This window comes from Dermacentor albipictus, chromosome 5 (genome assembly GCF_038994185.2).
Source record: "Dermacentor albipictus isolate Rhodes 1998 colony chromosome 5, USDA_Dalb.pri_finalv2, whole genome shotgun sequence".
Taxonomy (NCBI): domain Eukaryota; kingdom Metazoa; phylum Arthropoda; class Arachnida; order Ixodida; family Ixodidae; genus Dermacentor; species Dermacentor albipictus.
Genome location: NC_091825.1, coordinates 82347942 through 82364357, shown reverse-complemented (window position 1 = coordinate 82364357; position 16416 = coordinate 82347942). Strand labels below are relative to the sequence as shown.

Here is a 16416-nt window from a genome sequence, read left to right as displayed (position 1 = left end):
ACTTAACTAGGCCGTTTGCACCCACTGGCAGCCAGAATACAAAAGTTGCGTTTACATGCCCTTTGAGATCAACGACACAAAGCCCTGCACCGCACTGGCAATCTTTCGCTGACATCTGCCAAAGAAAAAGCTGCCAAAGATTTTCTGGCGCAGCATGGTGCAATTTTGGTCATTTTTCTGCTTGCAGCACGATTTAGCGCAGCAATTTCGTTGCGTATCAAATTAGTGGAATTGGTGCAGGACTCGCCACCCTTACATATGCTTGTTCAATCTCATTAAACATTGTCAGGAATAGTGCTATGATGCTTCCTTCTTTCGAGTGAAGCAGCAGAAAAAGGGTGTGAATGAGACTATTTAATGAAACAGCTTCATCACAGGCTCTACTGTGAACTGTGATTAATAAAGCTTAAAGGGCAGCCACTTGCTTCAAGGATGGAGAGAAGGTATGTGTTTGCTCCAGCAATGCCAGATAAAGTACACAATGTTTTCAGTGAAACGAATAGTGGGTGGGGGGGCTGTCTGTCACGGTTGCAGTGAAGTGTGTTGTGCAGTGTGTTCCGGCCATTTCCAAGACAAGCTATACATTGAATATGGCATTGCTGCAGAAGGCAGATATGTGCATGTTTCAATCGTTGTTGTGGATGAAACAGAGGAATATCTCATCTGTTAAGTATCTCGGCACAGACCTGCAAAAGAAAATGTTTCACACAAAACTTAAAGTTTCGACATGCAGGTTTGACAGAACGACTATACTGCCTTGTTCCTTGCTGTTGGCCAAAGCACCATTAATGCAACGGGCACACCGAGGTAGTGTTTATGTTCACGAGTCATGGCAGATGTTGCCTCCCTGGAACTGACAATAAGAGCAGTTTTGCCAGAATACAGTAGCCAGTGAAAATTTATGTACATTTATTATGAACATTTTTCACTCCAACCACACAGGACAGCTGAAGATTTGAGAACTGTACCCGGAACAGACTCTTCACAAATGGCCGCCTATTGCCACATTAGCTTCGAGCAAAGTGCCACTGTCAACTACAGGTAATCCCTCCAGTTCGCTATGCTTGCTCACTGGACACCATGGCTCTTCAGAGCAGGCAGAAAACAAGCCTTTGTCATTGAATGCATCGCGAGGCTTCACATGTCATTAACAGAACCGATTTATATGGGGAACCGAAACCGCATATAGTGAAAGCTTGCCTAGTCTTCTGGGAAGCACTTTGCTTGTCAACTGCTCGAGGAATGGCACAGTCTAGCCTGACCAGCTAGTCTGTCCAATGCACCGTTCTTTCAGTGACAGACACAGCCCCTTCACTTTCTCCACAACAGTGGGACTCCTGCCACAGTGTCGCCATCTAAAGGCCCTCCCCAGTTTCCTGCTGCTTTTCCCGCGCTTCTGTCCACGCTTTTGCTATTGTGCGCTTCATTTCATCGTCACCTTCGTCATACAACTGCTTCATCATATTCATCAGTGATGAGCCCGGGTCGCTGCCATCTACTACATCCGGCTTTGGAACCCTGCATGAACAGAAATCAATGTCACATTTGCAGCTTTCGTGGGTTACGTAATTGAGCAGAACTAGCAGTTTCAATGGAATCCCTGAAAGTATAAATGAAGGCACTGGGCCTACAGTTTGGCACATGTCGACTGGTAACACATTGCCATTGATTTCTATCACAAATAAAAAAGCACAACTTCAATGCATTAATATATTCAGGGTGTGCAAACATGCCATTTCAATGCTTACTAATGGTGCAGATGACTGTGTCCATGCTGTAAAGTTCCCTGAATTGATCCTGCGTGTACTTTCAAAAAGGAAGACGCAGTACTCAATTCTACATTGCACAAGCGCTGCATGTGGATTTGGTGTCTCACAGTTTCATGTAAAAAGTCAGATTGCTTTAGTGGGCTCTTACAACCGGTGGCACAGTCACTGACTGATTTTTTTAATGACCTGCTAGACTACGTGGACATCTATCGAACCAATATATAATGGCTACTGACATTCCAGGCACTGCGTCTCGCTCCATTTTTCAAACATGCCTTGCATGGGCAACGTCAATAACGTGGTGGCAATGAACAAATTTGCTGCAATCTGGGTTTTCGCCAATACAGTCGCCGACCGATTTTCCGGACTCCAAAAATTCGGACCTGCCTGATTATTCGGTCAGCTTCGCGGCACCGCCATTCTCCCCATAGACCATAATGTATAACAACTGCCAAAAGTTCGGACACCTTGCAACCTCTCGTCTGATTTTTCGGACACTCCTTTAGCCAACTCGATCGAGAGCACCATGCACCGACTCTGACCGGTGCATGATTCGACTTGCTGAACGCCATTTTTGTTTTTAACGGAGCTTCCTTGCTGCCCCACGAAGTGGCGCTACTGGAAATCCCCGCTCATCATCATCGTTTCTGCCTGGTTAGATAGAGCGGCTCTGCAGCAGTTCCGGTTTCAGCTTAGTAAGCAATGTCAAGACAATCCAGCAGCTGATTTGTTTTTTCGCGCAAGACGCTGCGAGCAGGCCGCATTTTTCGTTTGTGCGACTGGTGTCGGCACAGTGGTGTTTGCTTTGTGTGCTGTGTCGAGGTTTCGGTGATCCAACGCGGCATACGTAAACATCGCATCAAGGGTCTAATGGCGCCGACAGTGCCCGCGCAGACTGCGCTGGGGAATGCCGGCAAGCGGGTGCCGGGAGGCCTAAGATTTGTCGCCTTCCGATGTGCTCCCTACTGACGCGTAAAATGTTCTGCCGAGACCTGTGCAGTGGTTGCATTGCGATTCCGGACACCGTCTCATTTGACAGTTTCATAGGTGCCAACACTGCTGTACTGACATGCGCAGAACTCGACGACGGCAAGATCATTCGTCAGGTTTCTGCTGCACCGCCAGGCGATGACTCTGAGTCGGGAGATGACGCACCATGTGCTACGCTGCCGTCGCATGCGGAGCGTGTACAAGCAGTGACTGTGCTTTCAGCCGCCAATAGTGACCGTACGACCCTCTCCGAGATTCACGCTTATCTGATTGCGCGTAAACGGAACAGCGTGCAACGGCGCATTCATGATTTCTTCCAAGCCTACTACTGCCGAGCCCGAATAAGTGCGCGGAAATAAAGGATTTCATTTTTTTTTTTCTTAATCTGCTTTTTCGGACACCTGTTTATTCGGACATTTTCGCAGTCCCTGTGAGGTCCAAATAAACGGTCGACGACTGTATTCACACTTTCATTGCCATTGCCAAGGCGATTTCTCAGCTTTCCAAGTGCCATTCAGGAGCGGTGGAGAGATCTTAATTTAACCTCAAACTGTAAATTTTGGTCTTTGGCTTGCAATAAAACAGCACTGGGTAGACCTTGTCAATGTCACTGTGTTTGATTTTTTTTATTCACCTCCGCCCATCAAGCAGTTATTGCGAGAAACTTGTAACTATACTATGTTTGCACTACCATAGTAAGGCTCACTGGCAATCGGGCATGAGATCACAATGCATGGGCTAGAATGACAAGACATGAATGGGCATTTCAGTTCATAGGCAATTGGTAACATCACAGTAGAGAGATTTAGCACAATGGCGTTTGCGTAATTTAGGATTGGGTTACTGGATCCTGGTAGCAACGTCTTGTGATGCTTCGTCTAATCACAATGCCTTAGAGACACAATTTTGTGTTCCACGAGTGTTCTTGTAAAAAAAAAACGCATAAAAAGGCAACTTGCTCACGATTACACGGCTGCTGAAAATTTACACCAGCAGCAAGGTGTAATACAGTTGGTTAGTGCAATAATAGCTCTAAGTATGACTGGTTGAACAATGCGCCACCAACTCAGCCGTTTGCGCCTCTGGCAACCCAGTAAGCCGCAAATGGTCAGATGATGACGGGCATACTAAAACTCTTAACAAGTACCTATTAAGATTGCCCATTTACTAGATGAAGTGATGCAACTTTGCATAAGAGCGAAGAGCTACGAACTGAATTCACACAGCGTATCCTCAATTCTCAGCATCTAGCAACAAAGGTAGCATGCACTTTATGGCATCATGACACGAAACACAAAATGCCTCGGGGCCTCTACAGTTTCAAAATTTCAAGCAGATATTAATTCACTGAAGCACAACGCTGAATAGCAATACATTCTACTCGTTCATACATATATCTTGTTTTAATTGAACGGCTGAACCAAAAGATTTTCAGACACTTCCATATTAAAAAAAAATCAGCCAGCAACTTTAGTATATGGGTACAATGAAAGTGCTGCAGCCAATCACTAGTTGCCGTAATGGCATCGCCAAGCTAAATTTCAATATCACAGTCTTCCAAATGACAACTGGCATGCTACAAAATTGGGAAGAGGGCTTCTCGCCGCCTTTTGAAACGCAATGCAATGCAACCAACTCCTGTTACTTACTTTGCTTCCTTCGCCTTTTTCTCGAGTTCATTGATGTCCGACCACTTGTCTGCGGATGTCTTTCGTAGGAACACTGCCACCATGTCGGTCTTTACCTGCAGAAGGAAGCAATAACTTCATGAGCGTGATCTAACTTACTGTTACAACTTCACATGAGACAGTAATCAGTTGCAGCATCCCCTGATCATGCACTGTGAAAGCACTACACAATACCAAACAAGGCAAGGCACACTTCCCACAGTGTAATCTTGTCCAGGAAGCTACTGGGCAATGCCACAGCTGCTGCCCAGGAGGCGAGATGAACGACATGGCGCTTTGCATGAACTAGTTTGTTATGGCACAGGCCCAACAGACACATCAGGCACATGAGACAACACACAACACCAAATGAACAGTGGCAAAAGCTAGTGTGTATCTACATTTACCCTATGCATTTATATATGCAAAACGAACTGATGACATAACACATCACTCACAATTTGCACACTGCCAGGTATTCTCGCCTAAGCTTTTTAGGCAAATTGTGCATGGCACAGATCTTAAAGCAGAAAATCTGAAAGTTCTTAGTGCAAAATGAAAGGTGCGACTGACCAGCGCATACAGCTGTATTTAAATTTAAATGACCATGTGAACTATGCCATATCTGTTTCTTCCTCCATTTTGTAAGCCTCTGGCTTTAGAGTATTATCACCACTGTGGCAGCCAACAGTCACCTTGTGATAGCTGGAGTCGGGAACAATGTCCTTCATGAGGCTGGTGATGAGCAGCTGATGATTCCGACCAGCCAGTGAACTGACCTCGAGTTCTAACCGCCTGTGGAGAAGAGATTGGTATGATTATTCCCGTGCAGTACAGTCACATGTACAATGTAACAGTATCATGGTACGTATATCAAAAGTTAACAACCACTTTGCATGAAACAAAGCAAGTTTGTCACTCACTGGATGATGGCCTGTTTTAGCTGCAGCACATTTTGAATGACAGACCTGGCTCATTTTTTCCCTCAATATGAGCATACAATTGTGAAAGTGCCATTACTATTGCAGATGCTCCTTAGGTCTGGTCCCATCTCAATCCCAAACCCTATGAGGGCAATGTTGTGCACAACATCGACGAGCAACGGCTTCGAGCAACGAAACAGGCCATCGCGCGAACAGATCACTCATTCTTGCTGCTCGGCTCTGGAAATCTAGAGCTCGTCACCCAGAAGTGCTATGAATGACTAGCCAATAGCACAAAGCCGGAAGTCAATGTACATTAGTCAAGTACTACTGATTGTCACACGGAACAAGCAAACGAATAAATTTCAATACGTGCAACGACAAAAAACCTACTGCAAGACCTTCAGAAATATTTTATGCTGCTCTTTACAGTAAAAGCATGCATCATGCCAGTTTCAGCACTTATTTGCTGCCCTCATACCAGCAACACAGGGAAGACATCGCTCAGTTTCGTCGCTCACATGATGTTCGACTTGCAGGTGGCAAGCGAACATGACAGCCATCTCCATCGCATCACTTTTCGCCAAGATCGTTGCGTGGGGTTTATACTTAATTATCATCTGCTTCCGCCACATCTGTGCCACTACAGAAGGACAAGCGCTTGTCCTCGTCTGTTCCATGTGTCCTTGTCCAAGTTACTTGTGCTTAATTTTCCAGTCAACTATGCCACTAACCATGGGAACCTAGAGCTTTCCTATGTGCCATTCAGACACCTCTTTTAAGTTCTCTTATAACCATCTTTCATAAGTGCAAAGGCTTCAAGCCGGGCTTCAAAGAATGCCACTCAATCACTTAGTAATTGGCGGTAAAGTTGTCATGAAGAAAAGGAAGGAAATTACTACTGACGACACTGTAGATGTCCAGCTACATCTTCTGACACCTGAATGGCGATCAGCAGTGTGGGTGAGGGGTAAGGGACAGGGAGAGAGTATAGAGTAAGGGGCCAAGGGAACTATTTACGCACTGTACAATGAGGTCAACCAATGCACGTTGGACTTTCCTTTAAGTTCTTCATAAGGCAGTGTTTATTCAAAAAGAAGTTATTCTCCAGCCATACCTATGGCGCTTCAACAATGTCACAACACATGCTTCTATGCATCCAAATGCCCAATGAAACACTACAGCTCAAGTGCCGCTGATGTAAGTCTACTCACCGTGTGCCAAATACAGATTTGATGTTCTCTGGGGGCAGTTCATGCACTCCGGGCAGCGTTATATACAGCTTGACAAACTTGTCCGACTGGTCCCAAGCTGCAATGCAATTAGTGACATGGAAGTTACTGGTGTACGAGTGCGACATCTTGAGGCTTTGCAACTTGGTTGCATGGTGAACAGGTTTGCAATGCTTCCATGTTAGGGAAAGGCACTCACATGTCAGGGATATAAGCAGCAATAATTCTCAGACATGTGCAATAGAATGAAGATGTAATCTCACTAAAAACGGCTTACTGCCAAATTATGTTAAAGGCCATGTTATTAACATAGCCTTTATATGTTGATAACAGATCAACTAATACCAGTATCCCATGAGCACTTTTGATGACGATCAACCCCAATTGGTATAAAATTTCTCGTCTGCTATTGGCTTCCTTCCGCAGCGTGTGCAAAGGAGCTAATCACAAACTAGAAATTCAATCCCACCTCGCTCAATCACAATAGAAATGCAGTGCGCGACACCAGTATTATACATGCAAGGTAGGTGCAAGCATGCATACATGTCACTGACGTGGCAACTCCTGCACAAGATATAATACAGCATGAAGAAACAATGAGAACATTTAGACATCTCATCCCAAAATATGTTGCACTGTCAAGCTGAAGAACTGTGCAGTTTTCTGTGCAATATATTATAATACTCGGCTTCTGCTAGTTCAGTGAGACAAGTACATTTGGAACTCTGTGAGTGGTGTTTCCCACTGATGAACTTTTGAATTGGCCAGCTCACAACTGCCAAATGGCATCTTTCGCTTTCGGAGACTAAAGATAAGGGATTGAATCATTCCTGGAGTAATGGCGCCGCACAGAGTAAACGAGGAGGGAAAGAGCTCTTCTTTGTCCATTTAAACACCAGAGCAATGTGGGCACATAAATAAGCAACAAACCTAATCTGTAAAGAAAATGTTTCATATCGTTCCATCTGAAATTCAATTTATAGGTTGTGCATTTCATCCTGTGTTCATTTCGGTCCATCCGGAGAGCTAAATTAGAGTAACCAATATACCTGCAAGTACCAAGCAACGAGAGAAAGGATGAGAGAAATGAGCTTGTCTCGTGGTTCCTAAGGGAAGCAGGTGCATGCAAGCCTACCATAGTCTGTGATCTTGGTTGTGAAAGTGGTATTGCGCGACTGCTGTGAGGTGGCATGCCTGGCTTCTGCATGGGGAGCTGTGGCAGCTGCTACCTGGTCCCGCTCACGGATCAGTTCCGTCTCAAGCTTGCGAATCTCAATGGACAGGATCTGCTGCACCCGACTGCGCTGGGCACTTGCCTCAAGAGCACGCAGCTCCACGAGGTCCTGCTCCAACTGCAAGCATAAACATGTAGACAGTCAGATTGGCATTTTTGGGACTAAGCACAACACATTACAAATATTTCACGCATGCTTGCTTGCATCCCGCACAAACAAATAAGCTAAAAAACATGAAGATGGTGTTGATCTTTTCGGTGCCTGTACGTTGTTTCAATAGTGTGTGGTACAGCCATGTGATCTTACAGCATGAAGCTGTAGATTAATGGAATAAATGTTCATGTAAACGGTCTTCTGCCTAATGCGTCGCTCTAGAAATATTCAAATAGCTGGGATGAGTGCGTCGCTGCCAGTGGCGTAGCCAGGGTATGAAACGTACCCCCTCCCCCCCCCCTACCCCCGTAATGTGCTTGTCGCGGCTCTCACAGTCCCATGTCCCCTTCCTCCCTCTCTGCCATTCCCCCCACCCACCGAAAAAAACTGTCTGGCTAAGCCACTGCTCGCTGCACGTGAGGCGGCTTCTGCTTTGACAATGCAGCGGTGACAAGAGGCAGACGTGCCACGACGGGATAGAACCAGACCTAAATCTCCGTGGACAATGTCCATATACAGCCACAGAGTAAATTGTTTTCGTGAGTACGCATATATCTCCTAAATTATTCTGCATGCGAGTAGGCGGATAAGTGCGATGCTGCAGAAAGACCTATTTGCGTTGAATATTAACGGCGAACGTAAAACTGTTCTGGTTGTGTAATTCTGCTCATGGATAAAACAGAACATCGCATTTAGTTCTTTCGATCCAATAAACGAAGTAAATTCCAGCATGACAACGAAAAGTAGAACAAATGTTGCTAGCGCGTGGAAGTTCGTACATTACTGCGGCATAACCTTTCGCACGGTCCAGCACGCTGAAGTCCAATTCACATGTCGCTAAAGTGTTGTGTGGCGTGAAAGCAAGCGCTAGAATTAAGTTTCAGGATCTTCGTGCGCGAGCAGCACAAACGGCGAGTAAACGCGCGCGCTCACGTTTTCCACGCATGCAGTCATCGCGGCTTTTGTGAACATTTAGTTGTAGGTGAACACCACACGCGATCGCCGAGGCGAGGACGTAGAGGAATTGGCTGCGACCACTTACCTCCTCGAGTTTTGGCATTTTAATCGCAATATACGGCAGCGATACCAAAAACGGCTTATCACGCCGTCGCGATTTTATTCACTCCGCAACGAGTTCTAGAACGTGCTAGAATGAACTACTGAGTTTGTCACTCCTGACGTCTCCCTAGAGGACGCTATTAAGCAGCTAACAATACGGCCATCTTGCAAGGACGGTGTAAGGAGGTGTTTTCAAGCACATTAAACAAGATTATGCAGCGTTTTACAACGTAGCATGACCATTTTTAGTGCACACTAGCGTAGCTAAAATTACATTATAGTGCCCACGGTATTCACATCACATATCTCTCTCCACATGAAGAGACTGGCGACTGCTTTAGAGTAGCAGAAACTAGTGGGACATTGAAAGGAACGAAAAATAATTGTAACAACGGGGGTGCGTTCCGCCATGGCTTACTAGCGCTAGTAAATCGGGTCATGCCGTATCAACAAACCTGTCAGTCATACTTTCGAACACGGTGCTTAGGAACCTCCGAGATTGTGAGACTGTGAGAACGTGTGCCTTTTCAGCTGACTAACATCAGCAGCGACATCGCGGCTGAGCGCGGACATACGCGCTCAATTTAAATGGTTTTATTTTTCACGTGGAATGAACCTTAATCCCATGGTTTCCTCCGATGATTTCCTGCAACCACAGTTTTCACAAAACATGAGCAAATGCGTTTCACGACAATTCGAGGTAATCTTAAACCGCCGCTGCAGAGTTCCGCATCCAATCTTCTACCTCATAGTTCTGACAGGATGTTCTAATTTCCGACGACTCCTCTAGTCCACAGAGCTATGCCACAGAGTAGCTCTACGCGCAACTTTTTATCGACCTAACAGGGTGTCGAATCGAAACTTTTTCCGGTTTGTTTGGGGTTCGGGGCCACGATTTTCGGTCCGGCTTAGGTTCAGCTCCGGAGCAAGAATTATAATGGTTCGAACCTGTTCGGAGCTTTGTTAACCCGTTCGTTTTGGTTCGAAACGGGTTCGAAGAAAGAAAATACATTCGCGTGTTTCCGGTTCCCGCTAAAACGCGCGGCACATCTGGAGAGAAGTTTGCTTTGATTGGAACTACTGCTAACCGTTTTCTTTTACACGTGCATTGACCTATCATCTTTTTTTCTTTAGGAATATGAGAAAGAGAGAGACTACGTGCACTGTTGTATATATGCATGTCGAATTTGTAGATTGAGAGTGATTCATGGCGCCCTGTGGGTCAATTAGACGCGTTTTCTAATGAGATTTTCGTGACGTGTAAGGGAGCCCTTGTAAACAACCCCTACGCCAAGAAGCCGCGCTCCATTTATTGCGAGTTTTGAGCAGGTCACATTAAAAGAGAATATAATTAGTGATTTCTTGCGCGTTAGAGAAGTTCTGGCACCATATAGTGTGTAGTTATGGGTCAGCAGCTATGTGACAGAGAAAAAAAATAAGCAAGACGCAAAAATGTTGAAAGTACTTCGCTAAAGTGGCTCGTTGTCCACATTTCCCCGTAAACGAAAAAGAAATAGACTTCATCTTACGCTTAACTTATGCATTACGTGTTAATTTTTCTAAAACTGAAAGGAGGCGCCCATAGTTCTAAGAGAACACGTAAATCAATTCACAAAAGTGAGCTGTCTCAACTAACAAAACCTTAACAAAAAAGCTAAAATATTTAGAGCCGCTAAATAAATACCCCACTGAAAGCACTCAACAGGCGTATAATACTTTGACTAAGGTGCGTCGCCATCGCAAAAAATTAAATGAATATACTGTATAAAAATTTATCGAAGGTTCTTAAATGCCGAGAAAGAAAAATAAAAGCAGCAAGCTTGTGCGGCTTTACAGAATGAGTTTAATTTCCAGCTAGGCTGTTTCTCAGTTGCATTAAGAGTTTCAGCTGCCCGCATAATTCAACGACACACTTTAAAGCGTTGCCCGGATATGACTCCTTAGCAAATGCCGTACTTCACCCGCCATATTCCTTTAACTTCGCATGCGCATGAACAATACTGTTCGTCAGTTTTAACCAAGTTTGATTTCGGTGACTCGTTCTTCCAGTGCCGCCATAGCTACATTGTACGCCGATTCTTTTAAAACGCACTTATAACGTTCTGGAGCGCTTGCATAAGTAATTTACTACAAAAATGCCGCAATTAAAGGGACACTAAAGGGGAAAATGATTTCTTCTGCATCAGTAAATTACCGTTCTACAACACCAAAAACACCACTCTTACAACGATAAGACGTTTGGTAAGTCAGAAAAAGCGCAACGAAATACGGGTGGCGATGCCTACTTATGTTCCCGCACCTGGGGGCTGTGACGTCTTGGATTTTGATAGCATCTTCTATTTATTTATTTATTTATTTATTTATTTATTTATTTATTTATTTAGGAACCCACAGCGCCATAGCATTACAGTGGGGGGGGGGGGGGTACAAGAAGAAATACATACGACACCTCTGCTCCTGTACAGTGTTAAAAGTGATAACAAAAGAGAAAAAACGAAAAAAAAACGGAAAAAAAGGCAACACTCTTAGCAATGCACATCTACAATCTACAAGATCAAAAAGAAAGCATCATTTGATTCAACTCTCACAACATCACTCGGCAGTATATTCCATTCCCTAATGGTTTTAGGAAAGAAAGACATTCTAAACAATCCAGTTCTTGTCGCAAATTCACGGACCTTAAAATCATGGTCAACACGATTGGATCTATAAAAAGGCTCTTGCACAAACTTTTCTCGATCAACCCGAACAGCTGAATAATAAATAGCATGGAAAAACTTCAGCCTGAACTTCTTACGGCGCATGTCTAGTAATTCCCAGTTGAGTGCTTCCTTCGTACGCGATGCACTGTATTGAGCCCCGCGTATGCCAGATACGAAACGAGCGGCAATGTTCTGCACCCGCTCCAGCTTATCTTTATCTCTACGAGAATGCGGGTCCCAAACCGTACACGCGTATTCCAGAATTGACCTCACAGAAGTCTTGTACAAGATGTCCCGACATGACTGTGGAAAAGTGTTTGCATTTCGGCAAAGAAATCCCAGGATTTTAACGCGATAGCGTTAAGGAGCTCGTGTCGCAGAAAAGCCGGTGTCGTCGGCGTCGGTGTCGGCGTTTGTGGCGTTGACCGTGAGCGATAAATCACGGCAGGCGCTTCATAAATAAAAAGCAACTTCCAAGATTGGCCCGGTGGGAATCGAACCACGGTCTCCGGAGTGTGAGACGGAGACGCTACCACTCAGCCACGAGTTCGATGCTTCCAAACGGTGCAAACGCGCCTCTAGTGAATGCGGTGTTGCCTTCGAAACGAGCCGTGGAAAGTTATACTGCGGTGTATATCGGTAATTATGAACATGTAACGTACAGAAGTCACAATTACACGAGTTGCGAAGTGCGTTTCCGCTGCATTTCTTCTGCGCTTTCCGCACACGCAGAGCCATCTTGCGGCAAACACAGAAGACCCCCTCCTCTCAATGTACGGCGCTGCCCCGACAGGAGGCGCGCCGCGCGCGCATTGGGACCGCTGCCAGGCGCGTCGCGGGACTCCCTCTCCCCTGACGACGCTTCGCCGTGCTCCCGGTCCTTTCTTTAGATTACTATCTCTCTCTCTGCCCGTGCCGATCGCGACGTTTGGCTGGCGTAGATCGTTTCCCCTCCGAGACACCGAGTTCTTTGGTTCGTTCCGTTCGCTCAGGCGCACGTTTCGTTGCCGCGCCGAACGCTGCGTTACTCGACGCTCACCGCGTGATAGGTGGGCGCTAAGTCCGATGCGGGGCGCATCGTAAGTGATCGCTGTGCCGTAGCGCATTGTCTTATACCCCTTGGCGGGTCGACGGGAACGCTGTCGCGTCCCACTCTTGAAGGCGAAGCTTAAGCGTCCTCCAATTTTTGCATGCTTTAGCAGTGACATAATTGACTTGACGGCGCCAATTCAAAGCGGGAGTAAAATAAACACCTAAATATTTAAATTCGAATACCTGTTCGAACATTACATTCCTAATAGGATACGGTTGCATATCAAGGTCTTTCTTCCTTGTAAATTTCATATGAACAGTTTTAGACAAATTCAAATTCATATTCCATTTGACGCACCACTCCGATATTTTGTTCAAGACTTCCTGAAAGATCTCAGCATCACGGTCACAAGTGACTACTCTATAGAGGACGCAGTCGTCCTCAAATAACCGCATTTGAGACACTATTCCGTCACTAATGTCGTTCACGTACAGCAAGAACAATAGCGGCCCCAACACGGAGCCTTGCGGAACACCGGACACAACTTGCACCTTCTGTGACTGAGTACCATTCACCACCATAAACTGCTGACGTAAGCGTAGGTAATCTTCTACCCATGATATTACTAAATAGGGCCTACTAAATATATATAGCGGTACAGATTGACTACATTGCGCTCTAAAGGAACCAAATATTAAACATGGCAAGTTTCGGAGACCTTTATTCAGCCAACGTGGCCCAAATGCGAAAACATACTTTGGAATCCCTGACGTCACGCTGACGTACTGGCGCTGGGGTTTCGGCGCGAAATTCAAATACTGATACTTGGACCTTCATTTTCTCATCTAGTAACCAAACTATTTTTTTTAATGACTGCCTGCAGGGTTCTCAAGCAATGCTTCATTAGTCTAAACTGATTTATTGCTTCGCTTTAGTGTCCCTTTAACCTGCACACTTCGAACTTTTCCTATGCACGTCACCCGTAACCTGACTCCTATACTTCCACAAAACATAAACAAGGTGACTCGTTTAGTTCAACGAGAAAACCGCGGGCGCCTCGTTTAACACCTGATAATGCGGAGAAAACGGGGATCCAGTAATTACCTGCAGAGCTCATAATTAAGCCATAAGAGTTAAATTTCGTCACAGATTACACTTAACATGCTCACATTTCCCACAAATGTAAACTCAGTGTGGCGTATACAGTTATATCGGAACATTAGTAAACATAGCTGATAACGGCTGCATAGCACTTTTCAGCACTTGCTCAATGAATGCTTCTTTTCTTTTTTCAAACGGCTGTGATTTATACACAAATATTTTACTGTCCATGTTTATGAATCTTAGTATGTCCCCCATTTTCACTAAATTGATCTCGGCGGCAGCTATATAGTTCTTCCAGGACAGCAGGCTAAATTATGCGCCGATTCTTGAAACGCACTTCTAAAGCTTCAGAGGGCTTCCATACCTCAACACTTTGATGTTTATCAACAGCTCACCCACATCCTTCCCCTTAGTTTCTCCAATAAATGTAATAGTAATTGTAAGTTAATGGGAGCTTCGCGTTTCACCAATTTTCGCATTCCCAATTGTCTTATTGACGGCTTCAGAAAATATCGGTTGTTATAGACGTCCAGGTTTCTATATTACCTCTAATTTTTTTTTTTTTGGGGGGGGGAATTCATATCAACTACATAGTTAAGAGAGCCAATCGGTCACTTGGGTATCTACGTATAACTTTTTTAGAAGGCATCTTCTTCACTTAAATTTCTTTATAAACGCCGTATACCGCCGTTACGCCGGAGGGCCAAATTTTCATCCCATGGACCGTCTAAGGCTTTCGCCTTATTAAACAAATAAAGAAACAAAGAAAGGCAGACAGACAGACAGACAGAAATGATAGATAGATAGATAGATAGATAGATAGATAGATAGATAGATAGATAGATAGATAGATAGATAGATAGATAGATAGATAGATAGATAGATAGATAGATAGATAGATAGATAGATAGATAGATAGATAGATAGATAGATAGATAGATAGATAGATAGATAGATAGATAGATAGATAGATAGATAGATAGATAGATAGATAGATAGATAGATAGATAGATAGATAGATAGATAGATAGATAGATAGATAGATAGATAGATAGATAGATAGATAGATAGATAGATAGATAGATAGATAGATAGATAGATAGATAGATAGATAGATAGATAAGGTGCCTCGTTCAGTTCACCAAGCACACCGCTGCTAAGCCTGCTACGGACCTCGTATAACGCGCGATGTGGAGAAAAAGAGGCTTCCGTAATTTTTTACAAAACTCATGATTAAGCCAGGAACTTTAAAGATTTCCCACAAATCACCGCTAATTACCACGGCAGATTTTTCTACTGAACTTGAACAGTTCGTTGGGAACATTCGGAAACACTTTAACGGTCGCATAACGCTTTCGAGCACTTGCTCAAGGAATTAAGCAACAAAAAAATATCATTTCTTGTTTGGAGTGCGCTGCGATTTCTCTTCCTCCCGCAAGACGTGTCGTGCCGATATTTGATGCACATGCCTTGGTCCAATATATATTACATACGCATACATACGTACGCGCATACGCATACATTTCACGTATATACACTTTTTTTTCACTTTGTCATTCCTAACGCTAACGCATTAAAGCTTATCTGTGTTTGTTTTCCAAGGCCTGCCTTTGAACAAATATTGTAATGCTGTTCTCAGCCCCATTACAATTAAGCGAGTATAGCGTAAATAATTCTACACGGTAAACAAAAGGGCGGGGGGGGGGGCGGTCTTCGTCAGCAGGCGTTTGCTGTGTTGCGACACCACGTACCCGAGCACATGAGGGTCGGACCCTCCCGCGTGTAACCGTGCGTGGATTAGCCGGGTCCGGGGAAAGGGGGACCCTGGCATTTGTGCTAATGCCGGTTGTTTGGATCTTTACGGCACCTCGGCGGCGGCAACACACCCCTTTGGCCTCGGCTTCACGTGGACGGCACCCCCGGACTGGCCCACCCGGGGGAAATCTGTGGTTGCCTCTTCCTGTCCCCCTCTCCAATCTTCGTCTTTCTCTCTGTTTCAACCTTCCCTGTCTTCTACTGACTTCATTTTACTTCTCGTTTCCCAGGCAGCAAGGGTTAACCGTGTGCACAGTATTGGGCACATATATTAGGGAATAGCGGCGTTGTATAGCTGCTGTCTACAGGTATTTTCCTAACCTTGTAGCGTCCCCTTGTTGGGCTCGGTGGTGGGTGGCTACCATCGCTGCTTAATATTCCAAGAATGTCAAGGCAAATGCATTCACCCCCCCCCTTCCAGATCGCCCTTACAAAAGACTGTGCACCGAAGCAATTTCTAATTTCACGTTAAGAAGCAACTTAGAAACATTCCCCCTCTACCATGTGATGTACAGTGAAGGAGCCACACGAATAAGAAAACTATCTCCATTCCTAGTGACACAATGCTTCGTAGATAAGGAAGGAAGGAAGGAAAAAGTGGAGAAGGAAAGGTAGGGAGGTTAACCAGTTTAGATTAGCCGGTTTGCTACCCTACACATGGGAGAGGGATGGGGGACATTAAAGATAGGGAAGGGGGAGAGGGAGAGAGAGCACATAGCACAGCACACAGACAT

General features: G+C 44.9%; 1 protein-coding gene across 1 annotated transcript; it reads right to left on the bottom strand.

Moving 5' to 3' along the window:
• Positions 1–892: 892 nt before the first annotated feature.
• LOC135910783 (calcyclin-binding protein) lies at positions 893–9168 on the bottom strand. The gene is made up of 6 exons (XM_065442879.1): positions 9012–9168; positions 7717–7933; positions 6564–6660; positions 5122–5221; positions 4409–4503; positions 893–1518 (listed from the first exon to the last, which is right to left on the bottom strand). Exons 1-6 carry the CDS (start codon positions 9027–9029, stop codon positions 1356–1358), a joined length of 690 nt encoding a protein of 229 aa, XP_065298951.1. The 5' UTR covers positions 9030–9168; the 3' UTR covers positions 893–1355.
• Between the last annotated feature and the right edge of the window lie 7248 nt (positions 9169–16416).

Coding starts and splice junctions, on each gene's coding strand:
- LOC135910783 (XM_065442879.1), bottom strand. Junction 4,504..5,121: donor CCGACTCCAGCTATCACAAG/GTGACTGTTGGC, acceptor TTCCTTCTGCAG/GTAAAGACCGACATGGTGGC. Junction 1,519..4,408: donor AAAAAGGCGAAGGAAGCAAA/GTAAGTAACAGG, acceptor CTGTTCATGCAG/GGTTCCAAAGCCGGATGTAG.